This window comes from Cyprinodon tularosa, unplaced genomic scaffold, assembly GCF_016077235.1.
Source record: "Cyprinodon tularosa strain WSP-4 unplaced genomic scaffold, ASM1607723v1 ctg240, whole genome shotgun sequence".
NCBI classification, from domain to species: domain Eukaryota; kingdom Metazoa; phylum Chordata; class Actinopteri; order Cyprinodontiformes; family Cyprinodontidae; genus Cyprinodon; species Cyprinodon tularosa.
Window position 1 is genome coordinate 142,845 of NW_024038897.1, and position 27,663 is coordinate 170,507.

Here is a 27,663-nt window from a genome sequence, read left to right on the forward strand (position 1 = left end):
GCTTGTGAATCGTTTTCCTTCCACTCAACTTTCCACTCAAAGTTCTTTTTTTTGTAATGACCGTGTCAGTCAAAACCTTAATTATTTCCATCTGTATTTGATCTGTATTTTGGATTTAACTATGAAAACAAAGAAGAAAAAAAGAAGAGAAAAATCTATTTGTATAATTCATTAAGATGCACCCTTTGTAGGATATTAGCATACACAAGAGGCTGTATTTTCCCTGCAGTAAATGGAAAAAGTGGCATTTTATTAGCAAGGGGAATATTTTTTAAACCGTGTCCCAGTTTCAGCAGACTCCAGCACAGCATTTTATTTCCCTGTGTCCAACCCGATTTCGCATCCTTGTTAAGTACACATACAAATCTGCTGTGCCATGGTTTCTAACCTCTCATCCGCATGTGAATCCACACTCACAAACACAAACACACACATGCGGAGTCGCATCACCAGGCCTGTCACTGCCTTTTATCCATCGTCAACCTTCAGCTGTATGGTTTATCCGTAGTGACACTATAGCAAAGTGCTTGACTGCTTTTTGCCAACAGACTGCAACACTTTAACTGTACTTAGTCATGCATCATTATGGCAGACTCAAAGCGGTGTGTCTGGGAACGCCTGCAGATGGTGGAGGCTGAACCATTTGGAAGGGAAGGCTCTGTGACAATGATGCTTATTGCATGAGTAAGTGTGCATGGACACCGGAGTGTATCTGTGCAGACACGCCGACTAGAAATTATGTATCTAAAAGAAAGAGAGGAAAAAGGTGCAGTACTGCTAATTCAACAGGCTTTCAGAGAACATTCTCTGTGGAGCATGATATTTGAAATCCTCATGTAAGTCTTTGTTGGAAGGAGCCTTTTATGTGCGTATTGATCAGCCATTGTTTACTCCAATCGATGCTGACTTAGTGAAATGCAGCCCTCACTCTGCTCTTTATAGAGATTCAACCCTCTCTCTGCTCTGCACTTTTTATGGCTTTGTTCTCTCTTCAAACCTTCCTTCTGCTGAAAATGTGATAGCGTTTACTGTCACTTGTCACTTTCTCTTTATTTCAAGAGATGACAAAGCTCTTACATTCAGCATTCAGCGCCACACGTGGGTATATTCAACAGATCTTTTTTTCTGCTGCTGAAAGATAAGATGTTCGCCTCATTCGGCAGAAGCCACATTCCACGATGAGCACAAAGGGGGCCTCTATATTCTTAAAGGAAATAAGGAAGCCATTTGCAAAATATTATTTCACAGAGAAATAAAATCTTATCTTTATCCTCCATGACCATGCAGAGGAATATTACTTTTGACATCATTATGTAAAACCGATTCCTCTCTCACATCATTTCCACTGCGCTGCGTTAGCACATATATGCACTTGCTATTCTTTATTACAAAGTAGGTGGCCGAGAGGAAAATATATGCATTTGGTCCTGGTGGCATAAAATATGCATATAGGTGCCTCATTTCATCTCCAATCTGTGTTATTCCTTTAATAATTCACAAGTGCCCGCAGTTCCTCTTTAATATTTAATTTGACAACTTTTTAATCTGTCTTTGTGTGATGATGAGGAAATCGTCAGCTGTCACTGAAATGATTGAAGTGTACAATAGGGCTGAAGTGACTCATAGGTTGTAGGCTTCATTATTTGTTTTGCTTCATCTGCAGCGTAAGCTCGGGGGGAAAAATATACTTTTCACACACTAATTTATCTTCCATTCTTATTCATCTTTGTTTCAATGGTTCCCCCCACACGAAGCAGGGCCTTGTGTGACATTCATGCATCATTCATGCTTTGTTTACTAGCTTTTTAGTTGGAGGCAAATCAAAATACTAGAGCGAGAGCATTTGATTGTGTATCCATTGTGACTGCTGTTCCCAAGCCCTACATTTATTAGCATATCCATAGCGCGGTGGCAATTACTCCTTTCTTTGCCTTATTTTTGGTGATCGTATTTTATCCATGAGTGCAGTGAAATAATTAGAAAAAACAAGCATCCGGCCGGTTCTCCAACACCTACAAGGTGAACACACTCTGCCTTGTTACAACAACATACATCAGGTTAGTTTATTAGTTTTTGGCGTTTTTTTGTTATAGACACACTACACCATCCTTGGCAAGTGAAAGAAAAGGGTACAATATTTTTTATAAAAATTTGCACAGTGTTTAAAAAATGCCCTACAAATTACACCAAAATGGATTGTATGTATTTTATTCTCTAAATTAATGGTTCTCACAAGATGTGTTTCCGTAAAAGTTTTGTTTTTTACACATATTTTGAAGTATCACAATAAAAGAACTTATTAGAATAAGGAAAACTATTAAATTTAGCAAAATAAAATTTTTCCCCGCATTTGATATTGTTTTAGACTTTTTCGAAAGGAAGGTAAATGTGCAAAAGAGGAGATGGAAGCACATTTGTGTTAAATTTGGTAAGTTCTGATTAGGGCTGGGCAATGAATTGCCTTTGCAATGTAATTGTGATATAAGAAAATGCAATTTAGCAAAAATTCAGAAGTATTACATTTTGGTAATATTACATTTAATAAGATAAATACTCAATGCAGTTCCTTAGGCAGCAGAAATACACTTAGTGATTTCACCACTACACAGAAAGATAAACAGGGTTGCGGCTAGCATACAGATTCATTCATGCAGATAGAAGTAAGAACTTTTTCACAGTAAGGTTACAGTACAGTCTTGCAAAAATATTTTCTAGACAAGCAAGCTTTCAAGGTCATGAAAAAATGGAAATTGTATTAAAATATGTACAAATTTGTGGTTAGTGTAATGAAAACTCTAAATAAAATCACAACATTGGTTTAAAAGTTATTGCAATTTAGATTTTTTTCAGCTTTTCTCTGTACGTCTTTGGATGGCATGTAACATCACTAACAGTAGCTGACATGATCAAGTATGTAAAACTTTTCCAATTGCAACACATTTATTAGAACTTCGGTCCATTTCTGATCTCTGGTCTGAGCTAATTTGGACCTCTATTTTTTGTTTTGTTTATTACAGTTAAGTATGACCTAAATGTATGACGGCGTTGCATTTTCTGAGTAACTCGCCTCATTGGTTGGAAATGTGTCTAATTAGCAATATCCTTTTGTTTAACATACTAAAAGTAGTTTCAAAATTTGCATGATATTTGGATGAAAATACAGCTACAGTAAAGCAAGTGGTTCCATCATGTGGTGTGGTGCCTTTTTGTGCTTTTTATTCAATCTTGTTTAAGTTAGTGTGAAGAAATATGTGAGTTTGCAAATAAAAAGAATAATGAAGACCGATTTACAAAGTACAGATACTGGTTTTAAAACCCACTACCATCTAAATTGATCAGAAGAATTCTTATTACAATTTGCCACAAACTTTGCATTGGGAGAGAGCTCACATATCAAAAAGTACTCTTGTCAGATTTGACCAAAATACAAAATTTTACCTTTTTTAAGCAGAAATTGCAAGTCATTGGAGTTGATAGGACAATGGTTAATTCTAAATGCAAAGCATGTCTGGAAGAAAAAGAGACTTGATGTGACAGCATGCTTATTTTTAACCAATAGGTAGTATCCTGATTTAGTTTAAATATCAAGAGAAATCTGTTTGGCCACATTATTTCACCCTTCCTTATTTGACTACGCTTGAGCCATTTATGAAACAGAATGAACAAACTATTCACTCTAGATGTGCAGAGCTGGTAGAGGCTGAGGACAAAAGGCTTGCAGCTGTAGATGCAGCAAAGATGCTTCTATAGAGTATCGACTGAATGCAATTGCTTACAGGTATGCAGGATTGCCTTGAAAAAAGGGTTGAAAAAGATATATAGATTTCCATCCATTTCACATTCGTGTATTTTTTATCTACCAATATATTCAAGTGGTGGTAACATAACAAATGCCGAGAGGGTATGAATACTTTTATGAAGTAGTCAATGCTATTTTTTTTTTTTACTCACTGAGGCTACCTTAAGGAGATAATAGAGCTGTTTCAATAAATGTGGCTGCAGATGAGTGATTAGCCTCTGCTAATTCTGTAGCACCACCTCTGCCGGCTTTTCTGGCAATCTGGCCAGAGTGGGCCCCCACTGTGGAACAGCATGGCTCTGGGAGTTGTGGTAGTCAGTCCCCCTATAGCCCTAGGCTGCCACTACCTTTGGTGAGCTATTCAAGGTTAAAGGGATCCCAGTTGGGTGTTTAATAGTGCTCTACTCTCATCTGACATTTCTCCAAAACGTGGAGAATGATGCTGAAGAACTATCCGAAGCTAATAATGTTGCTGTTTTACATCTAAAAGGAAGAGCTTGCCTCACTGTTGCAAAGGTAATATTTCTTTGGCAGGCCTTTGAATCCACACACCCCGGTAATACTCTAATAAAGTAGCAGGGGGAAAGTGATCCTGAGCATTTTAACTTGAGGATGTGCCGTGTGCTATACACACGCAGCTTTTGCTGACATTCATTTTGAAACCACTCGGAGCACTTGCAACTCCCGGCAACAATGCTGAGGGAAAAAATGCCTGCTGAGCTCAACAGTGAATATAACTCTGACCCAGACCGAGGTAAGGGAGATTTATGAAATCCACATGTTTAATACATTTCATTTTGTCCTAGGGATTTGTATTGCTTACCACAGTATTTTAGGGTTGAAACGTTCTGAATAGTCACAGCTTGTATTGTCTGAGGAGAAAAAAACCCTGTCCGGTTGTGGCTGCTAAAGATTTGTTTCACAACACGTTTTCCTCTACACACATCAGCCATGCACTGTCTGAGGTATTGCATTCTGTTCTGCTGAGGTGTTAGGTATATATATACCTTTAATCTTTAATGCATAATCCCCTGAAAATCCGCTGCATAAATGAAAAAGATAACCTTCATATCAGTGTGGTGACAGAAAATAAGATAGCTGGGTAATTTGATAAAGGATTGACGCTGGCCCCGTTGTGATACGGTGTGTGACCTCTGTGTGTTCATTGTGCCGCTCAGAGCAGGCGAGTGCTGCTCATTTTCTGGAAGCCTATCCTGGTAGTGGAACATCTGAGGTGACAAACAGAACACACCATATGGATTAAAGCGCAGGGAGGGTAGTCACTGAAAAATGTGCTATCCCAAAGTGTTGACACAGTATGAAAAAAGGAGAACTGTGGCCGTACTTCCCTCCTTCCTGTAATCAGGTAGCTGCTATCGCATTGAAGTGTTTGCCTTGCTAATGGTGTTTCCATTTTGTGCGAGTCTGTGTCATTGGCTTTCCATTTGGCTCTGTCTTCTGCCACAAGTACTCTGCAGCCTACAAAGTTTTAGCATGTGGTGTTTCTTTGTTGTTTTTTAGAGAATCAGAAAAGGCTTGTTAAATAATTGATGAAACTAGATTTTATTTGAGAGCATCAGCACTTAGTTGTTTTGCAGAAAGAGGAATCTTTGTCCAACTTTTCAGTCATTTGCTGTCTCTAACAGGATCTTTCAGGGAATTCAGTTCTCTTTGTCATCCCTTTGGATCTATATAGAAGCATTCATTCAGCATGATGATGCTGACATTATGCCTCGATGTAGAGATTCAGTGACTGATTGATGTGATTGATTGATTGATTGATTGATTGATTGATTGATTGATTGATTGATTGATTGATATGATGTGCCTGATTTTATTAAAGGGTATCACAGTTAATACAAATGCATGCCGATTTCCTGATTATTATTTGCTGAATAAATCTTAAAATTCTTGTTCCTACCACTTCATAGTTACACATGAATTTCTGTTTGTCTATTTCTATTCTATCTGAGTCTGTCATTCCTCCAATTTGGCTCTGCCTTCTTTAACAGTAGGTGGCAACCTATTGAGTCTTAGCATGTAGTATTTCTGTTTGTTCTGTTTGGGAGATTCAAAAACAGCTAAAAAAAAATGGATGATGAATTGGGTGAGAAAGCAAAGTATTTTGGTAGCGTTGGAAGTGTGGTTACCTTCTGCTGTGGGAGGTACTAACTTCTTTTAGAAGCTGACCACATAAAGCCATAAATACTCCTTTCAGAGAGAGGTTGTTTTACATCTAAAATGCACTTGAGTGTAATGTTGACAGATATAGCTTGTGAAGAGTGATAGTCAGAATGTATGAGCGCCCATAATGCTCCTGTCAACCACAGGTGGCAGATTGACAATAAGCAGTTCACCTCTGTTTTCATTCAACAGAGTGCAGCAGACAGCACGGGCTCCTCCACTATATTTATTGACTTGTTTTACTAGCCTGAAACAGGGCGCTTTTATACGGGCCTGCTCGGTCTTAAGACTCTCCAGACATTTACATTATTCCTGAATGAGTTACACACACACATAAAGGAGCACGTCCGCAGGCGAGGTTAGATATATGCTCTTTTTTCCCACTTTCTCTTGATACAGAATTGTACAACATTTTATTACCATGCAATTTTACATATTGTTAAGGCGTACGTTTTTGCAGCTGCCTTTGTGGCATGTACTTATATAGCGCCTTTATTCAAGTTAGGAGACTTGACCAAAGCGCTTTACACTACATTAATTCACCCATTCACACACACACTCATACACTGATGGTGGCAAGCTACATTGTAGCCACAGCTGCCCTGGGGCTCACTGACAGAAGCGAGGCTGCCGTACACTGGCGCCACCGGGCCCTCTGACTTGTGCTCCGTTAGCTAACGTTAGGAGGCTAAATTAAATCTCCTATGTGTAACAATTTTATAAAAGCTAGTAAAGCATTCTTCAGATTCCACAACCACCCTTGTGGAGAAAAGCTTTTTTTTCCTGTTAATGCCGAGTCGGATTCAGTGGTATAAAAAAAGAAGCAGCGATTTCACAAAGCTCTAAAACTCATCTTTCGCTGACTAATCTGCGAAACTGTAGTGGAAGATAATGAATGCCAGCACCAGAGAGACGGAGTCGACGCTGTGATCCACCCCCACCCGGCCTAAAACTCCAGCAATATTTACATGATATTTCATTTTAGAATAAACCTCTTTTCTCTCCCACTGTGAAGATATTGAACTCTTCCATGCAGATGTCATCTTATCCAAAGCTTATTAAAAAGATGGACATCAAAGATGTAGGCAACCATTTATCTTATTGCACTCTAATTGGCCACCACAGGCTGGAGAACAACTGACTCCTAAACAGAAGGCGCTGGGTGGTTGGGGCTAAAGAAGAAGGTGTCTAAAGACCTCTCAGTGGATTTCTTGTCAATAAATCCCCCTGAATGAAAGCCGAGCTTTTCTAAAAGGAGGCTGGGGGCTTTCATAAGTACATTATAAAATATAATGTGATGAAAAATACCAGAACTCTTGTGAACACAATGTTTGGTTTCTTTGCTGTGATGGGTTTTGTGGCGACAACGTCCTGCACCTGACCTACAGCCTCAGTGTTTGCTTGACATACTTGGAGTTTTTAACATCAGCCCTGACATGAGGCAATAAACCCGGAAAGGTCATGCAGCCCAGTAGCCGTAAGTGAACTCAGATTAGTTTTTTTACTGTTCCATATAGTATGTATTGGTTTGAGTTAACCACTTACCACACTGTGAACAGAGCTGATTCTTTCTCCATCCAAAAACACAGCCAGGCCCGAGGTTAGTAATGCAATCCAGGAGCCTGCATAGGTCTGCACAGCCCTTCACATTATAAACTCCAGTGTATTTTATTGGTTTTTTTTATGTAACAGAATGCTACATAAAGAAAGATGAGACACACTTTTTAACATTTTTATAAAGAATGTAAAACGGTAAAACAGCTTTGTGTAATTAAAACCCAGAATAATTGCAGCAGTTCTCCAAAGACCTGGTTTGGTTGAGTACATTTATAAACAAATAGCATCATATGCTCAGGCATCTGACTAGGATGCGTCCTAGACGTCTCCCTGATGAGGTGTTCCAGGAAATTCCCACCGAAGGGGAGACCCAGGACACACTGGAGGGACAATGTTTCTTGGCTGGCCTGGGAGCGCCTTGGGATTCCCTTGGAGGAGCTGGCCCATGTGGCTGGGGAGAGGGATGTCTGGGCCTCCCTACTGAAGCTGCTACCCCCATGACCCGATCCCGGATAAGCGGAAGGAGATGAATGGATGGATAGCATCATATAAAATATGAAGCATTGTCAAGCGGATAGCTTATAAAATGTCAATTGTTGAAAAAACACCATAAGTCCTGTTTGCAGTTTGCCACCAGTGTGCTTAAGAAAGTGCTCTGTTCAGATTAGACTAAAGTGAAGGTATTTTGTTGTACCTACAGACCCCATCCCCACAGTCAAACATTGTAGTGATGGAGTCATCCTTTGGTATGTTGTTTTTCAGCATCCAACATAGCGCTGATAAGAAATTAGATGGAGGGATAAATAAAACAAAGCAAAATACTTTCACTTAGACATTCACTCATCAAAAAAAAAAAAAAAAAAGAACATCCTTTAGCATTTATTCAGGGTGGGCTTTTCAGAACTCAAACCTCATATCGAACCCTTTAGAAATCTCATATTCTTTTTCACTAATTAAATTATGCTGGTCTTTGACATAGAGTAAATATAAAGTACACTAAATATAAAGTACACTGACATGAAAAAAATGTGAGATAATAACTTTTGAATGACATTATGTCTATTCCAAAGAACCATGCCATAAAAAAACAAAAACAAAACCATTCATTGCCCACATACAGTAACCAAATGCCATCAAGAGCTCGTGGTCTCATTAACCTAGCACCTAATTATCTGTCTGCAATCTGAGTCCTGACAAGCCCCACCGTCTGAACCCTCAGCTCGGTTTGTGTTTTGCTGTGTTGTGTCAACGCTCTCCAACCACAGCCAAGGCACCGTCAGAGGAGACAAAAGCCTCTTGCAGAAAAAAGGTTTCATCTGCTCGTGCCACCACAGTGTTCCTCATGTTAATGCCTTCCCTTCCAATTAAATCTGCAACTGTTAATTATCGTAATTATGAGAGTGAGCTCGCAGCATACATCCCACCAAACCTCACAGCGGAAGCCCCTCCCTCTAGGATGTGTGGAGATGCTACACGAGCTGTTGTACTGCATCACTGGGGCCTTGTCTCTGCTTCACTGAAGCTCATGCAGGGAATTGAATGCATAGGGGGACGAGGTGCCCATGACAGGAGGTGATGTGAGGGAGATTGCACGGTTCATGTTGGATAACTGGAGGAGCAAGTCACAGCCAATGGCCACGTCTCCAGTCTAGCTCATTAAATGATGTGTAAAGTACATGCTGGGAGTAATTAGCACCAAATAACCTTTTTCTTTTGCTACCTTGATTGCAAGGTTGGATGCAACAAAAAAAAATATGATATGTTGTCTGTGGATTCTGCTATTAAAAATATTGAGTTCCTTGAATGTCATGAGAGACATGATGTTTCCAAAGCAGTAATTCACTAAAAATGTAATGAATTTTAATAATAATTTTTATAAAATGCTGTTAAGAAACTCCCGTCATTTAATCCTTAGCTGTACCAGATGGTGGATTTGTATGTCTCTGAAGGAACTTAGACACACAAATCCAAATAATCTCTGTTTTTGACATGTTAAGACATGTCTCTGATTCATTCTGGTAGTAAGAGAGAGCAACATTTTCACCAGATAACAGGAAGACCAAACCAAGTAAAGAATATAAGCTGTGTTTTAACTTTTTTATGCTAAACTTCTGTCATTGGACATTTTGGACATAGTCTTTTTGAATACACATGGAGAGTTGTAATGCTAACAACACTTAGAGCAGTAATAATAATACAAACTGTTGATAATGTCCACTTTGTAACTTTTATATGTGAGCATCAAAAAACACATAAAGAAATAAGAAGAAAAGAATTGTGGTTTTCAGTGTTACTGGTCAACTGTACATAGGCACCATTCCTGTAAGTGATGATGGATGGATTGACGGATGGAATTTAGCTTTATCTTAAAATACGCCTTTTCAACTTATGATGAAGTGACTAGGCTTGTCCCGATCCGATCCACGTATCGGATCGGGACGCCGATATTGGCAAAAAAATTCGTATCGGCAAAGCATGTAAAATGCCGATCCAGACTGCCGATCCAGTTTTTAAAAAAAAATCTGGTCCGTGTTTTCCAGTTTCGCCGATTGAAACGATCCATTCATCTATTTTGCGCCAGTGTTCCCCTGTTTTGCATTTTTATTAAAACTTACAGTAATACTTGCACCTTTAACTGTTTACGGTTTTACTGCTCACTGTGCAATTTCAGATTGCTATTCATAATTTTGTCCAGTTTGTGTTTATCTCTTAATAAACAGATAAGTTTGTTGTTACCAAGCATTGTGTTTTATTCAATCTCACCTAATTTAGCTGGCTAGATGTTATCAAGAGTACTAAAACCCTTTTCAACATGAGTCTTACAACTATGGCTAAATACTTTAACTTAAACTTAAATACATGCTCGGATAGGCTGGTATCGGCCAGTATCGGTATCGGATCGGAAGTCCAAAAACAATATCGGTATCGGATCGGAAGTGCAAAAACCTGGATCGGGACATCTCTAGAAGTGACCGTAGCTTTCAAAAACAGTATTGGCAAGTCCTAATAAAAATAATTTATGGCCGGCCACAGAAGAAATCTTTCAATATTTATCATTTGTCCAGTTTTTCTTAAGTAGAAACATAAATTGTAAAAATCAAAAAGGTCCTGACAGAAGTGTTATAACCTCTGGCTGCATGTCTATGCATTTATTACCCAGGACAGACAGTTGTGTTGCTCGCTTTATATGATAACATGAAACTAAATCCTCACCCTGTTCTTTGGGAGACAGTTGCGATGGATCGGAAGTGATGTAAGGAGAGCTGAAAAAAAGTGGATGGCTGGCCGGCTGCCTGTTAAGTCTCTGCATATCTCCACATCCTCTTTGGCCTGCTTCTGTCACAAGCTGTTGTTTGGTTTGGACCTGATCTGCCCGGCCACTCTGTGTGCTGTGCACTGCAGACTTAGTACATACAAAAACCTGCACAGATGTTCCAAAAAATTACAATGCTTTAAGGCAATGTTTGTGATTTTTTAGCTTTATCAATGCTCTTTAAGTAAAGAGTATCATTGCAGCTAATGTGTTCTTACCTAAGCTGCCTCCATTGGAGCCCTCACAGCTACCAAAGGATTCTTGCTTTTACAATTTGGAGCTGAATTCTCTTCTAAAAGAGCAGCTCCGTCTGCTTCAGGCAAAGCAGCCTTTTTTGTGGATACACTGCAAAATCTAAATGATGGACTGTCAACTCTCATGCAGAAATGGCACTGCAAAGAATAATCTCTCTGGCAGTGGATCATGGTTTGCTCTATGCTACCAATGCCATTACTATGCTTTCATGCACATACATACAATGCAAACATAAATGCATGCACAGACAATGGCACACAAATAACATATGTACTTGTACACCAAAACGCTTCAAGCCCAAGTCTTTTCTTGTGAACCATACAGTAAAATATATGGGATTAATAACATGAGTGGCATTATTTTTTCACCTCCAGCCCTAAGAATAATGTATGCTTGGCTTGGTGTCTGGATGAAGTTTTGCCCTCGTCTCAGCCTGGATATCGGTGTGTACGAGACCTGCTGTGTGACCTGGTTTCATGCAATCTCCAGCTTCTAATTAGGAGGCTGCAGAAAGGCTGGGACGAGAGGAGGAGTGATTAGTTGCCTTTGGGTATTTCATAAGTGGCTTTCAGTGCCACATTTGCATTATTTGCTTCGGGTCTGAATAACAAATAAGCCTACCTTTTTCAGCAAATTGAGGCTAGCAGCTAAAGACCATCAATACATGAAATCTAAAATGAAACGGAAGAAAAGAAATAAGCAAAGCATGCTAATTCAATATAAGTAGGATGAAATGAAATATTGAAACATGAGGTGCAATAACAGTCCCGAACCAAGTCCTTACAAAGCAGGGCTGATATTCTCTTAACCGACTAAGCATGTTGTATTGTGTTGTGCAAAGATTTGAGATGTCCTCCTAAAAAAAAAGAACACTATGTCAACATTTTGTGGATCATGCTGTGACCATCAGACCATGTGAACCAAGCAGACCCTATGATGGAGCCCCACGCTGTACGAGTCCTGTAGGTCAGTCAGTGTGCTGATCTGTAGCTGAGGTCTTGTCCACTTATTTGGCCGGTCTCCCCGACCGCTGCGTGCGGCTGCCGCAGTCAGGTCTGGTCAGCCATCACTACTCCACTTGGCCGTTTGCCCACGCCGAGTCTTGGAGGGCAGGAAACAAAACAGACCCTCCATGAACAGAAACACACACAAATACACGTACTGCTCACGATCACAGCGAGTGACAGTGGCTCTTGTTTACCCCAGCCCTCCCACCCTCCCTCAGCCTCCTTTCATCCTCTCCTTCTAGTCTGTCATGTTGCGTGTCACTTCCCACAAATGTCAGTGCCACCGTGGGACAGTGATTAATTTTGGTGTGCCTGGCAAAATGTCTTCAAGATGTTTGTTTGGGTTGTCTTTTCCCACCCCCTCGCCCACCCCCTGTTTCTCGGCGCGTCTTGGAGTCGTGGGTCGAGAGTGGCAAGCACCCCTCCTCCATCCTTCACGCCCCCTCGCCACCCTCCCTACCACTGTCACCGCCGCCTCTTTAGCGGGGGGAAGGAGTGCCTCATCATCTTGACGGGGGGGACAAAGGCTACCTGAACTGACAGAGATCTTCTTTTCTGACCAGAGCCACTTTTTGTCACTCCCCCACTCCACGACCACCAATGCCCCCATGAGTGTCTGTTTAGTGTGTGCAGCTGGTATATGATTGGAGAAGTCTTGACCCGGCACTAGGGGGGTGCAACACTTCACTGTCATCGTTGCTGATTAGCTTATCACTCACTGCACTAGGAGGAAATACATCCCCATTCCAGAAAGGGATTCCCTACTTTATATCCTCCTCTCTGCATCCTTTCATTCTGCTTCCAATCATCAAGAGAAAGGATTGTTGCCCATGTCAGTCTTTCAGCCTCATTTCTCTAAATCCAAAAAAGCTTTCTTCTGTTTTTATTGAAATTAGAACTGCCAGATTATTTGTATTAAATCACATCCTACCATTTTGCGTTTGCGAAACACAAAGTGGCAAATGTGCTTTGGCTTCCCCACAGTGCAGTATCAGGTATGGTAATTACTCTGCCATTAACATTGGGAATAGTTAATGTGTATTAATGTGTTAATGGCATGTTAATTACTGTACATACCAGGGAGTGCCTGCAGGCATTCTTTTGGATTCTTTGTGCCTTTTGGATGTAGGCCAGCCTTTCTTTTTAGAAAAAAAGAAACCTCTAAGAATGTCGATAAAAGAAGATCTTTATGTTTCATTTGTCAGAACAAAGGATTTTCAATGGTAATATGAGCCAGTTCCTGGCTCCTGCAGCTGAAGGTTACTGATCCAGGCGCCATGACAAAGGAGATGATATGAAGTCAAAGGAAACGCAGAACATGGCTGCAGTTGACACTGGCCTCTTTGTGAAACGGATACCCTAAGCCCTCTGTAGTCTCTGGTGTGCTGCTTTGGCAGCAGGTTTTAATAACACAGTGGATTAGAAGGCTCAGATGCTGAGTGCCAAACTCCAGTTGGAGCCTCACCTTGAATGAGCTTCAGCAACAGGAGGGACCATGCACTCCTCCACATCGCCTTTCTCCTCCCAAAATCCCCTCCGCTCACCCTGTCCACTCTATTGCTTTAAAGGAGCTGACCTTTGCAAATATTGGCAGAAAATAAATTCTGTTTCGATTAGTTAGCTTTCGGAGACCTTTGTGGATCAATGCAATTAGATGAACAGGGTGTCGATATGTGGTTGGAGCTGTTCATTTGAGGCGTCTGGTCAGGGAGGGGTTGCGGGAGGTCAGGGTTGTTGGTGACGATAGCTCACCAAGTGACTTTTCATGTGGGTTTACTAAAACAAAATGAAAAAGTAAAGCAGGGCAAACTAAGAGGGTCAACTTTTTCTTGTTTAAAAATTAAATGTGTTTTAATGAATCTATGAAAGGTGGAAAAAAGTCTATGTTTAGCTAATCAATGCTATATGAGGCGCTTTGTATGCTTCTCCACATCTAAGCCGGTCCTATTGTAAAATAAACATTAAAGGAATAGTACACCCAAAACATGATTAGCCTTCATTTTCTACTCATTCCCATGCTGAAAAACACTCTGGAGTACTTTTTTGATATCTCAAATGCATCTGGAGATCTGGGAGGCTTCTTCGCTTTTAGGAAATCCTATACACTACTGTTTATGCTCTAAAAACATTCTAAATGACTTTGTTACGAGTAAATTATGGACGCTACCCACTCAGGACACTTGGAACACATTGGACGAGCAGTTTGGAGGAATATTGACACGTTTTTTGTGGACTTTTATGGACCTTTCTGTCTCGGGCGCCATAGACCTCCATTATTTGAATGTCAGCAGACAGCAAGAAGCCTCCCAGATCTCCAGATGCATTAGAGATATCAAAAAAGTACTCCAGAGTGTTGGGGGTGAGTAGAAAAGGAAGGCTAATCATGTTTTGGGTGTACTATTCCTTTAACAGCATACTATGCAACATTTTTCAGTTAATTAATGTGTTCCATAACATTTTGGATGATTAAATTAGTAATTTCAGGTCTAACAAAGGTTTTCTCGGCAGCCCTGGTGGTCTGTAGGGGAAATACCGTACTTGCAATTGCAGGAGCCCTTGGCCCGCACCCACAGGTTTAGAAGTCTTGTGCATCGCGAGAGTCGGTCTTGCTTTACGGCGCAAACTGCTACACGACACATGCATAACAAATAATGTATGAAAACATGCTAAATTTTCAAACTCGAATACTGAGCATATTTACGACACTGCACTTTTACTTTCGCCCTCTGTGGGGAGCCTCGCTAGAAAATCAACACCGGTTGCATAGTATACCTTTAAAATACTAATATTATGGTTTCAAAAATATAATGAGTATTTCATACATCTGAACTGTAGACTTCGAGGTAATAAAATGTCCAGACTTTTTAAAAACAAAAAAACCTAAAGTTGCCCCAAACCCATGTTGCTATTAGATATCGGTCCGATATCAGGCGGAAGACTAATATTGGATTATATAATATTGACATGCCGATAGAAACACTCAGAAACACTTGTTGTCATACCTATTGTTCTCGTCTTTAGTGGTATCACTTGATTAAACCTTTTCTAACATTTCACACTACAAAATAAGTCATAAAAGTATTTATGATTTGTGCTGATATTGTGTCGGGTCCATGTCAATATTGGTCAATATTCAAAGGTGTAATATAGGTAATATATTGGAAATTAAAATGTTATATCTGAATATTCCTGCGAAGACGATTGTCAGCATTGTTAGGGGCTTAGAAATAGTGATTTCTCATTGACTCTGTCATTTTCTTCTCACCAAATTCCTGACAAAGTGCAAAGGATATTGAAAGTGGTTGGGGTAGACTTAATAATACTTTTTTTATTGGCTTCCTCTGTTAACTCAACAGTCATCTGAAAAAACTGCTTTCTTTTATGCTTTAAAATAGCAGCATTAAGTAGAAATGAGCTGGTTTCTAGTGTCGAGATAATACAAGGTTTTAAAAAGGTTTTCTGTCATAATGTTCTTAATACTTTGAGATATTTTTTTTATAAGAAATCACTGAAAGGCCTGGAGTTTCTTTGCTCATACAGAGCATTGGTTTAATGTAGCAGCACACCACCTCATGTTTTCTATTCACAACCAGTCAGCTGGTGGTATACTGTACTTACCTTCAAAAAGAAAAACAAAATCAGATGAAAAAAAAGATATATATATATATGAGGAACAAATATATATATATATATATATATATATATATATATATATATATATATATATATATATATATATATATATATATATATATATATATATATATATATATATATATCTTTAACCATAAAGCAGATTGATTTTTGCTTCAGTTTTAGGAGAAAAACAAAGTTTCATCTCTCTATATGATCTAAGTGTATTTACAGATCTACATGTCTTAGATGTTCTGGAAACAGAGGTTGAAGAGGAAGAGTCCCAAACTTGCAAAGAGCAAAACACTAACAAAGTCATGTCCCTTCCACAGGAAAAAAAAAAAGTATTAAGTTATCGAAACAGGAACGTTCCACATACATCTCAGGCTCTATTTGCAAGAGCTGCCTCTCTTTCAGTGTGCTGTCTCAAGGCTTGACAGTGCAGTGAGTGCAGCAGAATGAGGTGGAGAAGCCCAAAGGAACCCCTTTCCTCTTCAGCAGGCCACATTAACCCAGCAGGGCTCTGCCTTTATGGCTCTCCTGCTCACACTTCAGTGATGAGAGTAAACAAGCAGCGGGCCAAAGGTCAGCTAAGCCCACAGAATAAAAGAGGGCACAAGGGGGAAAGGGAGGTGGGAGGAAAGGAGTGAGGCCCGAGGCGCTGCTCATATCACTGTCAGGGCTTCAAGCAGGGAGTGATGTACGAGACAACAGCCATGAACCGGAAATGATTATAAACAGAGCACTGGGGGTGGATGAGGAAAGAGTTGCACTGTCTTTATCTGTCAAATTTACTCCTTGCTTTGGATCAAATAGTTACAGTATAACCTGTACAAATGAGAAGGAGAACCAGGTCTGGCAGATAGGCATGGATTGATTGCAGTTTTCCTTTTTTTTTTATCCAGACCAAAGAAGAGGAATGAGGAACAATCACGCATGCATGTTTTTTTTCCCCCTCATGGGCCCCACCTGTATTGTTGAAAGACAGATGAGGCCAATTAAGGACGCGTGGCATCGTTATTAAGACAACTTCTGATTTTACCTTTTCATTTTTACATACTTAGAGTTTTCTGGTAATTAAGTGAGCCGGCGTCATGACCGTGGCCTCTGTGAAATATCTGCAGCAGGTATAGATTTTTCATTCCTAAGTTCATCGCTCGTAGGCTTTAGCAAGGTGACTCTCCCTTTGCACTGAGATTAGTCCCACTTTGACTGTGGAGGTGGATTAGAGCTCAAACTTGTTTTAATACCCATATCATCAGACAAAAAAGAAAAAGAAAAAAAGGAGCGGGATAAAGATTTGAGCAGAAATGCAGCTCTATGGTGCTAAAATACAGCTGGAATCATGAGTTAGCGCAGATTTGTCTGCCACACAGCAAATTAAAGATATTATCTCGCTGCAGGTTATATTGTGGAGCCATGTTCAGCTTAAGCAGTGGATCCTAAATCTTTTAGCTCCTTCAACAAAGGTTTATAGTAGGCGACAGAGATAGCTTCTTGTATAGTTTTTATTTCATTTTTTTTTTTTTTTGCTCCTTTTGTCGTTCTCAACACGTTATGAATGACCAGCTTCAACTGCTGTGGCACAAACACACCCTTGGCGGACTCCTGCAGGGCCGCCTGCTTCTCGGAGCAGCAGAGTAATCATTTTTATCCCACTGATTTCCCAAATACAAATGGACACATATGATAAAAGTGTCGCGGCCACTCCACATGTCTGTGAACTAACAGGATTACACGTCACTCTCCAATGTTTGGGCCCCAGTATTGTGTGCAGGAACTTTCGGGTAATATATGGTGAGAGACAAGGAGCTCTTTATGGTCTGTGATTATTTAGTTTGAATGAAACCAGTGATTTATGCCCATTTAGCTGCAAAGCCCTGTAAATTCCCCTCAGCTGTGTTTTCCCTTGGATGTAGAGTGAGCGGAGTGAAAGTGACAACTGGGTTTGGTGTGGAATAGTGCGCTGCGTCCCCGAGTTATATTTAATATACCTGACATGAAAAACGTGCCTACCTACTTAGCACCACCCGCAGCACAAAGGAAAAGCCGTGTCCTGCTGTGCTCCTGGTTGAAACAGAGTAGGAGTAAATAGCAAATTAGGAAATATGAACTGTTATGGCAGATAAACCACCAGCTATTAGAGCACGTTGAGATATGTAGCCAAGCGTCTGGTCAATCAGCATTTGAGCTGTGTGCCTGTTTTGTGTTTCCTGTTGCACGCCAAGCTGAAGCAGAGAAGCGGCGAAGTCAAGAGTGGTGTGCAAATGCAGTGTGATGTGGATGGGGGTTAGTGGAGCAGCGGCAGATTGTCCACTTGGATGGCTTGGCTCTGCAAGCATGATGGAGCCCTGTCCAGCATCTCAATGTCTCCAACACAAATAGGCACATTCATCCACTCCTCTCACACCATTACACCTAAAAGACTTGAAGCCAGCCCATCCATAGATTGAGGCAAATTTGTTTTTTTCGCTGGCACTGTGATCGAACAAAACACTAACAGAGGCGAGGAGGCCACAATATGCTGCCTACTTTCTTTCTGTTGCTGTTTTTCTTATCTTAACCCTTTAAATCCCGATCCCAGAATAAAACAAAATAGAAATTTACTTTTTTTTGGTTTGAAGTCCTTATTTGGCCTTTTAACAAAATATGTAAAAAGAAAAAACAGAAATACATTTTTCATATTAATAATTTATTACTATGCGATAAGTCAAGATTATTCTTTGTGTAGTCTTCTACTGGCTGTTATCAGGTATATCTGATTGTGTACAATAGGATTTTGAGCAAAGTTTTTACCATTAAATTATGCAAAAGGTGTCAGACGCAAAAGATTTCAGAAACCGTATGTATCAAATATGATACATTTGGCATTACAGGGTTAAGATTGTTATTTCAGAAGGGACAAAAAAAGGAAAAGGGTTGCTTTCTGTATGTACCTTTGTGGACATTTGCAGGATTTACATGGACTTACATCCTGAGCTACTTCACAAAAAAAAGCAGGTAAAAAAAAAAATCTCAAACTAAGTATAAATATTCTATTTTCAGTGCAACCAGTTTTACGGCTTAAACCCTTCCCTCTGTTTTCCAACTCACTCTCTATGCCAGAATATATATATATATATATATATATAAAAATGTTGGCAAATGGCTAAAAATGTTTAGTCTAAATTTGAGGAAGGCACAGGGATTTTTTTTTTTTTTTCGAACATTAAGTCTTCTAAAGTATAAAGAAAAGCTTAAGGTTAACTGTGGTTTGATATGTTAAAGTTTAGAGTAGTGTTGCACCGATACCGATACCAGTATCGGACGGGGCCCCGATACTGCCCTAAAATGGTGGTATCGGTATCGCCGAGTACCAACAAATATGGCATCGATACCATTTTGAGAGCCATAAGTTTATTCAACTATTGTCACCCACTCCTGGTAGGCAATAAAAAGTTCTACTGGATTCACTTTGTATTAGATTTTCCTGCCTCACAAAGGTAGGCAGCAGCTTGACAAAGCCATGATGGCAATTATTTTACATTATCATGGTATCGGTATTGGCCGATACTGCACAGCCAGGTATCGGGTATCAGTATCGGGGCCAAAAAATGGCATCGGCGCAACACTAGTTTAGAGTAAAGAGGAGTAATTTCAGTACAGATTGCTCTAACAGTCGTGAAATCCATATTTCAATGCTTTGAACCAGCCATGGTCACTAATTATAAACAACACAGAGAATTATTGCTCATTAAGTACCTAAATATATCAGTCAAAAAAACAAAAACATTGCTCTGAAACTTCATGAATGTTTGTTCCCTCCCCCATGTTATTGCACCCTGGGTAGTAAGCCACATTAACCACATTTAAAACCACTATGTCCTATTAGTTGGGCTTCTCTAAGATTGTACCCACTAGCTGACACAATAGAGCCTTTAGTCTCCCCATTTAGACTCCAGAGGTTGCCCATATCTTAATGAAGCTGTAATGAGCTGTTAAAAAATCCCTGAATTGCGAGAGGGATTATTGAATCCAAACAACTCCGACGATCACAACATTGGAGTGGCCACTAAGTATTTACTGCCAATTGAACCGCCTTTTTATCCACTTACTGGGCTCGTGCTTGTTTTTTTGCTGTAATCTTGACCTGCAGTGTTTTTGTGTTTGTTTACTCTGTGGAAAGCCCTGGCATTGTGGCTGCAGTGCCAGTGCACCCAGGTGTGAATGTATGCTATCTGCTGTGTGATTAGGAAGTGCTGAGAGGCTGCCGAGACAGGCAACCAAGAGAAACAAACAGCAGGATCTGGGAGCAAAAGCACAGTTTACAAATGGACACTTTGCATACGACTGACTTGGTGCTTGTCTTGCTATGTGAGGAATTTATTCTCTCTGCAGTGTGTTTCATTAATGCTGCTAAATTTAGGCCTTGAAAAAAATTAAAGCTCATCCAAAATAAGAACATTGACTGTGGAATTCCCTCAGTCGGTTCTAGGAAGACAGAGAGACTTACAGTTGGTATAGCCTCCTGTTTAGCATCCTTTTGCAGAGTAGAAGTGCCACTTCACTATCGAGCATTTGTCAGTTTATGGATGTTGCTGTCATGTCTGCTTTCCTGAACACACAGTGTGCAGCGCAGTGTGTAAATAAAAGAGAACAGACATAGATGCAGGCGACAGGAATGAGCACATACACACAAGGCGCTCAATTCATACCTGAGAGGAAGAATTCACAGCATGGGAGACTAGAGATGGAATGCATTTAATTGCACTTAACTGTTTAGTGTTTCTTTTGTATAATTCTTACAGCTTTGTAAGGTGTTTCTCTGAAAGGCATTTGCTGAAGGTTTTTCTCTTTTTTTTTTATGTGCTGCTGCAGGTCTCAGCATCCGGGGTGCCCAAGAGGAGGACCCTCCAGACCCCCAGCTTATGCGTTTAGATAACATGTTGCTGGCAGAGGGAGTGGCGGGACCGGAGAAAGGTGGCGGCTCAGCTGCAGCCGCGGCTGCAGCCGCTGCCTCGGGCGGGGCGGCCGACAACTCTATCGAACATTCTGACTACAGAGCCAAACTCACACAGATCAGACAGATCTACCACACAGAGCTAGAGAAATATGAGCAGGTAATGCTTTTTTTCTTGTTGTTGTGCTATGTGTTGTGAAGTAAGGATTTTCTACCAAACAATGTTTTGCATGTGGAAAGAAAGTTACATTTTGGTCTCATTGGAACAAAGCACCTTCTTCCAGATGCCTGCTCTGTCAAGCTGCTCTAGTTTTCTTTTTTTCCCAATTTAAAAGTGTATGACATAAAGTCGACTTGACGACATATTCTCCCAGCTGAGCTGTGGATTTCTGCTGCTCCTCCAAAGACAATGCCTCTTGGTTGCTTCTTTGATCAGTGCTCTCCTTGTCCACCCTTTCAGATTAGGTGGACAGCCGTTAAGAGTAGACCACTAAATCAGTCAGCAGATAGATTTTCTTCTTGTATTACAGGGTTCCCGCGGGTCCTTAAAAAGTCTTAAAAGGCATTGAATTCTTTAAAATAAAACTAAGGCCTTTATTAGTATTAAAATGTCTTAAATCAGTCAAACGTACTAAGAAAACCATACAAAGAAAAATAGCTGCAAAAAAGACTTAGCACTGGTTATGCTGTGGCTTTAAAACTGATTTGTTTTGTTCCCTGCTAAAACAAAGTTTGTGAATTCAGTTAAATAATTGTTCAAATATATCTGTCATTTGTGTGTTTTTAGCTTTCTTCCTGTATGGGAAGCTTTTCAAAATCTGAAAAATTAGTGCAGTGGTTTATGTTAAAATAAACCTTTGGGTTAAGTTGTCGCATGTAGATTTTTCTTGTGTTTCTTGTGAATTTGGTCTTAAATTTTTATTTCAAGTGGCATTAAAAAGCCTTAAAAAGTCTTGAATTTACCTTGCCTTATGCTGTAGGAACCCTGTATTAGCATCTGCCGATACATGCATACTGTAAGTTAGCTAATTTGTTGAATACAGCAGCCATGCCCTGAGATCACCAGAAACTCATGCATTTCTGCTCCCTCCATTTGATATCCATTGCTAATCTTTTGATACGTGTCAATAAATGTTTCTTTTTTTCTTTTTTTGCTTAAATTGAAACTTATGAGACGTTTTTTTTTTTATCATTTCATCATTTTTATCGTGTATATGAAGGAAGAAAAAAGTAGCTTCAAAAATGACTCCAAAAATCAGCAGTATATATCAGGGATGATTTAGTCTAATCCCAAAAAAATCACCATTTGCATCTGCCTTTAAAAAAAAAAAAAAAAAAAAAAAACTGTATCTGTCGATCTCCTATAGCAATGATTTGGCAGGTTTGCAGTGCTCTACCTTGCTTTAATCAAATGATGGATTAAAGTGTCATCTGTGAAATCTTTAAAGTCTGGAATACTATGAAGCTTTTCCACAGTTTCCTCCCTGATCTGTCCGATATGATCAGGGAGGAATGCCTTCACAAAACAGCTGGATTTAAACTGAGATTAGATTATAGACTAGTTGTGTCCTCAAAACAACTAGTTCACTGGATTTTAACATTCTGAAAGCCACAACTCTGCAGATACTGTTAAAGTGCATAATTGTAATGTGATGAAATGTTAACAGCCCGTCTATTTCACCCTGTTTCCTGTTAAGTACCAATTTTATCCATGTTCTTTTTAACTATTAAAACTTTATGCATGTCTTCCTCATGGGGATGTGGAGCTATAGAGCAGAGTTTAGGCTGCTGCAGTGAGAACAGCTTATGCCCTCCATTACTGCGAACATTTCTGGTAATGTGATGAGAGAGAACAGCTCAGGAAAACAAATTGCGGTATTATGCACTGCGTTCTAGATGATTATAGAGATCCCAAGGATTATACTCGTCATCTTTGTTCAATAAAAAGTATGAAGAGCTCCTTCACCTGGCACTTTCAGCCTCCCATTAAGCACTGAGGCATTATGGGTTAAAAGAAAAGGTGTAACAGTGATGCCTCAGCAAGCCACTGAGCTAAATTAGACTAATTTACTCTGCTTTGCGAGAGGAGGTGCAGGGGTACACAACACTTTGCCCGGAGTAAATGCATCTTTCTTGAGGGTGTTTCTGTGTTTTAATTATCTAAATGTAAATACTTAACGAATTTTACTTAGAGTAATGAGCTAAAGTGTGCACTGCGTAAATGAGTTATTCTAATTAATCTTGTATGAACTACTGGTTTAACCGAGGCCTGTTTGAGTTCGCATTGCATTATGGCCAAGCAAAAACTGCAAATGTGCATTTATTGAAAAAATGACTTCATCTATCACGTCATCAGAGTCACATGAGCACCCTGCTGAAGTTCATTTGTCAAATTAAAATATTAGATACATTTTGGAAAATCAATCAGCAGCTTTTTTTCTTTATGTCTGAGATTACAGATTAGTCACTTTGGGTGTTTATGCCTTTCTGTTTCCTTCAGGCATGTAACGAGTTCACTACCCATGTGATGAACCTGCTGAGGGAACAATCCCGCACGCGGCCCATTTCGCCCAAAGAGATCGAGCGCATGGTGGGAATAATCCACCGCAAGTTCAGCTCCATCCAGATGCAGCTGAAGCAGAGCACCTGTGAGGCTGTCATGATCCTGCGCTCCAGATTCCTTGATGCCAGGTCTGTAGAATGGGAGTGTTTAGCAAACAGTTGTGGATATAAAGACAATACACACTGCTATTAAAATGCCAGGTTTTGGGATGTCAAAGATATTTAGCTTGAGAAATCATTGCTAAACATTTGGCACTTTTTAATCTGTATATTGAATTAATCAAGTTGAAAACACATCAATTAAAGAGAAAACAAATCAGAAAAAGTTAAATTATAATTCGCATGCAAAATTTTGTCCACACATAATCTAAAACTTTGTTGAAACCTCTTAAGATTCAGTATTAACATTTAGTCTTCCTCACAACCGACCATCAGTAATACAGAATCCAGCGACCTGTTAGTAAAGTTCAAATATTTTAGTAGGATTACTACAATGATTGCTCATTTTTCACTTATTATCTATAGGAGCACAATTCCCACAGTGAACCACGGTGGTGGCTGCATCATGCCATATTCTCACATGACCCTTTTTTTCTAAAGGTAGAAAAAAAATCATCAATAGTTTTAAATATCGGTCAGTTTTGTCCGCAAACCTTCAAATGTCATCAAGAGAACCAAAGAAAAAGGATTTCATTTTTTATGTCACAGTAAGTTCAAACAAATAAAATTACAAACAAAAAACCCTGAAAACAATAATGAAATGCCCTAGCCAGAGTCCAGAAGATCTGTCAGAAAAGCTCTAAAGTCACTTAAGCCGACATCTTAAAAGTTTAATAGCTTTAGGGCTTCTCCAGATGTGGTGCAAGGCAGACGGATACAGAAGATGCTTCCTACATCTATCAACATCTGAAACAACTTTTGAAAAAAAAAAAGCAGATGAGTTATTAAATTGAATTTGCCTTAAGAATTAATGAAGTACTATATTACTTGAACCAATTGAATTGAAGCGTAAGTCTTATAGACATAAAGAACTTTCAGAAGCCAGAGTTTGTAAACAAATTAAGAAGTTAGATAATGATGGATCGCTTCTTAAGAAGAATGAGATTGAATTAAAAGGTTTTAGTTTAGAGGAATATGGCTGTTGCACCTTTAAATCACTATATATCCACCAGACAGATCTGTTTGTTTTTGGGATAAATGTCCCATTAAATATGGATACAATGAATTAATTATGATATTAGTCACATTTATTAGCATAACTAACAAAAAAGTGAAGTTTTTACACATTTTATATCCACGGATGTGTGGATCTGGAGCACAACAGAGATGCATGAATTTAATTACATCCATGTCCCATACATTATCCTTTTTGAAGACAATCTCCGCTCTACACCTGAGAGCAGTTAGGACCGAATGAAATGGGGCCGAGTCCTGAGGTAATGGATGGAAGGGAGGTCATCAGCAGGTGTTGTGGATTACTCTAATCACTAACAGTATCCGTGTAGCGTGGAACCGCGCGCACAAGTTCTGGCCAAACAAGCCGAGTGGAAGCACATTTGCTGCCCGCCGCCTGCGGTAAACAAGGCAAAATAAGCAAATGCTCAACAACATGATAAGTAGTGCCCTTGGGAGGGAAGGGGACCCAGATCTTGTTAGAGTTTTCCTTGTTTCTGCTGTAGAACCCAGGGCCGTGGCACTTCAGGAGCAATGCTCAACTGTGCATGCCGTAATTTCTATAATGCACTGAGATGCACTCCGACTGGGCTTTTGCGCTCCATCACGAAGTCCACCCATCCGCTGCACTAAACTCTCCACATTACACGCTTGGACTGGGGATTGGAGACCCACAGACCAAATTAAGCATTCTATGTGTTTTGAGACTGGGTGCATTTGTGTGTGTGTCAGCTTATTGGGGTCCAAGATTGCTCTTTTCTAAATGCAGGCCACAATTTTATACTCCCAGAGGCCCTTAAAAACAATTCCTCATTATTTTCACCATTTATGTGTGAAACTGATTGTGCAGTCAAAACTGGACGGGTTCACGCTGGTTTTGCTAACAGGCCCTTTTCTCTGTCCGTTTTCTTCTTTTTGTTCTTCACTCAGGCGAAAAAGGAGAAACTTCAGCAAGCAGGCAACAGAAATTTTGAACGAATATTTCTACTCGCACCTCAGCAACCCGTACCCGAGCGAGGAGGCTAAAGAGGAGCTGGCCAAGAAGTGCAGCATCACCGTTTCCCAGGTGGGTACCGCTCCTTTAACAGTGGGCTGCTGGGCAAAACGAGGTAGGGGGGAGCCTAGAGGGACCGTCACAGTGGGTCACACCATCCAGACACAATGTCCTCTGCTAACCTTGGCATTGTGACTGCCTAATGATGCTTCAGTCAAGGCCTGGTCCCAGTCAGTCAGAGCAGGGCCACTGGGAAGGGAGGCCTATATCATCTTTGCCTCAATCATAGCACTATGCTGTCCTTCCTTACTGTGGGGCCCCCTGACAGTTTTCCCTCTCACTCCCAACCTGTTTCCTCCTTCCCTCTCTCTCTCATTTGCCCGGTCAGTCATTCAGGTCGTAGGCTGGGAAGATAAAAATGGCATCATCCATTACATATAAAAAAATAAGTTAAAGGCTGGTGCTTCAAAACTCTAGGTGAAATTTGGTTTTTATTCGTATGTTTTACCTTCAAGTGGCCTGGTAGGAGTCTGCTAATTCATTGTTACCCCTTTAAAGATGAGGCTTTCCCTCTTTCTATAGATCATATCCTCCTCATTGGTACACCTGAAGGCAATATCCCTCATATCCAACAACAACCCCCTACACATCCAAAGTATTATTATCCTGTGGTCTCCTTTTTTTTGTTCTGCTGTGATTGTGACTACTATAAAGATTTCTATCCTCTGTTGTTCTGTGGCTGTCCCTAAGAGACACAATAACGTGGAAACATGAATCTATACAATTATCTGCAGTGTTTTGTGTGTGTGGGGAGGGGGTATATTGAGTGTAGTCATGAAGAGTCAGATACTGTAAAAGCCCATTCTTTTTTGCCTTCAGGGGGTGGGAAGCACCATCACAGTATCACAGGTATGTCATAACCTCTCCTGATCCACTGTTTTCATGTTCTTTGAACCTCCTTTTATTTGTTTTGATTGTTTTATTTTTGAATGTTGTAGGATTACAGTTTCCTCCACTGCACCGAACCTTTTCCCCTCTCACACACGGATCAATGCTAATGTTAGAGAAAAGAATGTGAAAGTTTGACTTTACCATTACTGATTGAATGGTAATATTTAGCATTTACCAACAGTTTACCTGCAAGTCTCACAGCTCTCTGACTGCATCACACCCAGTTAATCACCATATTGTGTGTAACGATGTGTCACATTCCTCTTTAGTCATTAATTATTATGATTTATTAGTTTTTTATGGTTTTGTTTATTTATTTGTTTTTGGTTAATCAATAATAACATTTATTTTGGTTTGTGTTTTTATTCATGTTTCTCCAAACAGGGCTTTCTTTCACTGTACTTAAGTGGAGAAAAAAAAAACTTAAATTTTTTTTCCACTTTGTTGATTTTATTTGATTATCTTAAGTACCTAAATTGACTTTTTTAAAAGGATTTTCTCGATGAGTGCACGCCAAACCTTCTAGATTTTAGCTACATATTTTAATTTTAAAAATACAGCGAAAGCTTTGTGTATTTTGAACTTCTATAAATTATTCTTTGCTTAGTTATTAATGATTCAGAAAAGATTTGACCAGTCCATGCACGCTTGCTTGTTCTGTTCACAACAAGATATAAATATTTAGATTATTTTCCCTGAACTATTTTTATTAAACTCTTCAGCACAAGTGGGTCACAAAACAGAGATAAGTTTTAGCAGCAATTTTTTATCAACCTCGCGACCCCCACCCAACATCTACCTGATCAGTGTACTGCAATATTTTTCTACAGATTTCCCATTATGTTGACCCAGTGCCCTTTACATAGAAAATTTAGCTGGATGCTAAACAAAGGCAGTTATAGAGCTGCACCATGAGCAGGGAGACGTATCAAAACCAATACAGAAAAATCTCTTTGTATGACACAAAAGAAAAATTTCAGAAATCCAAAGAATTTCAAATTCATCTTGATTCATAGACTCTTGAAATCCTTCGGCCTTCATTTTAGGCTGGGAAAGTTTAGAGAAAATATTTTACTATTATGTCTTTTGTTTCATGTGCATACATTGGTTTCACTTTGAAAATAAATACTTTAAGTTCAGACATAACTGGATCCTACCTAAGTGGAAAAGAGCATTAGATTATTTTAATTTTACAGTGCAGAGGTGAAATTAATTTGTGATTCAAAGAATGCATTCAATTCCTTAAGATCTGTTATTGAAGCTAAAATAGGAATGTTTTTCTGATCTAAGCTGAAG

At 39.7% G+C, this 27,663-nt stretch overlaps 1 protein-coding gene across 9 annotated transcripts in view; it reads left to right on the forward strand.

Annotated features, from left to right (window-relative positions):
- pbx3b (pre-B-cell leukemia homeobox 3b) overlaps window positions 1-27,663 on the forward strand; it is an 81,535-nt gene that overhangs the window by 42,209 nt on the left and 11,663 nt on the right. For 5 of the 9 annotated variants that reach the window (XM_038287567.1, XM_038287574.1, XM_038287568.1 and 2 more), the window contains exons 3-6: window positions 20,606-20,847; window positions 23,188-23,378; window positions 25,353-25,488; window positions 26,296-26,325. In XM_038287567.1, coding sequence (XP_038143495.1) covers window positions 20,606-20,847; window positions 23,188-23,378; window positions 25,353-25,488; window positions 26,296-26,325 — 599 coding nt within the window. The remainder of the gene's footprint in view (window positions 1-20,605; window positions 20,848-23,187; window positions 23,379-25,352; window positions 25,489-26,295; window positions 26,326-27,663) is intronic. The other 4 variants (XM_038287569.1, XM_038287570.1, XM_038287573.1 and 1 more) reach the window with 1 other exon arrangement.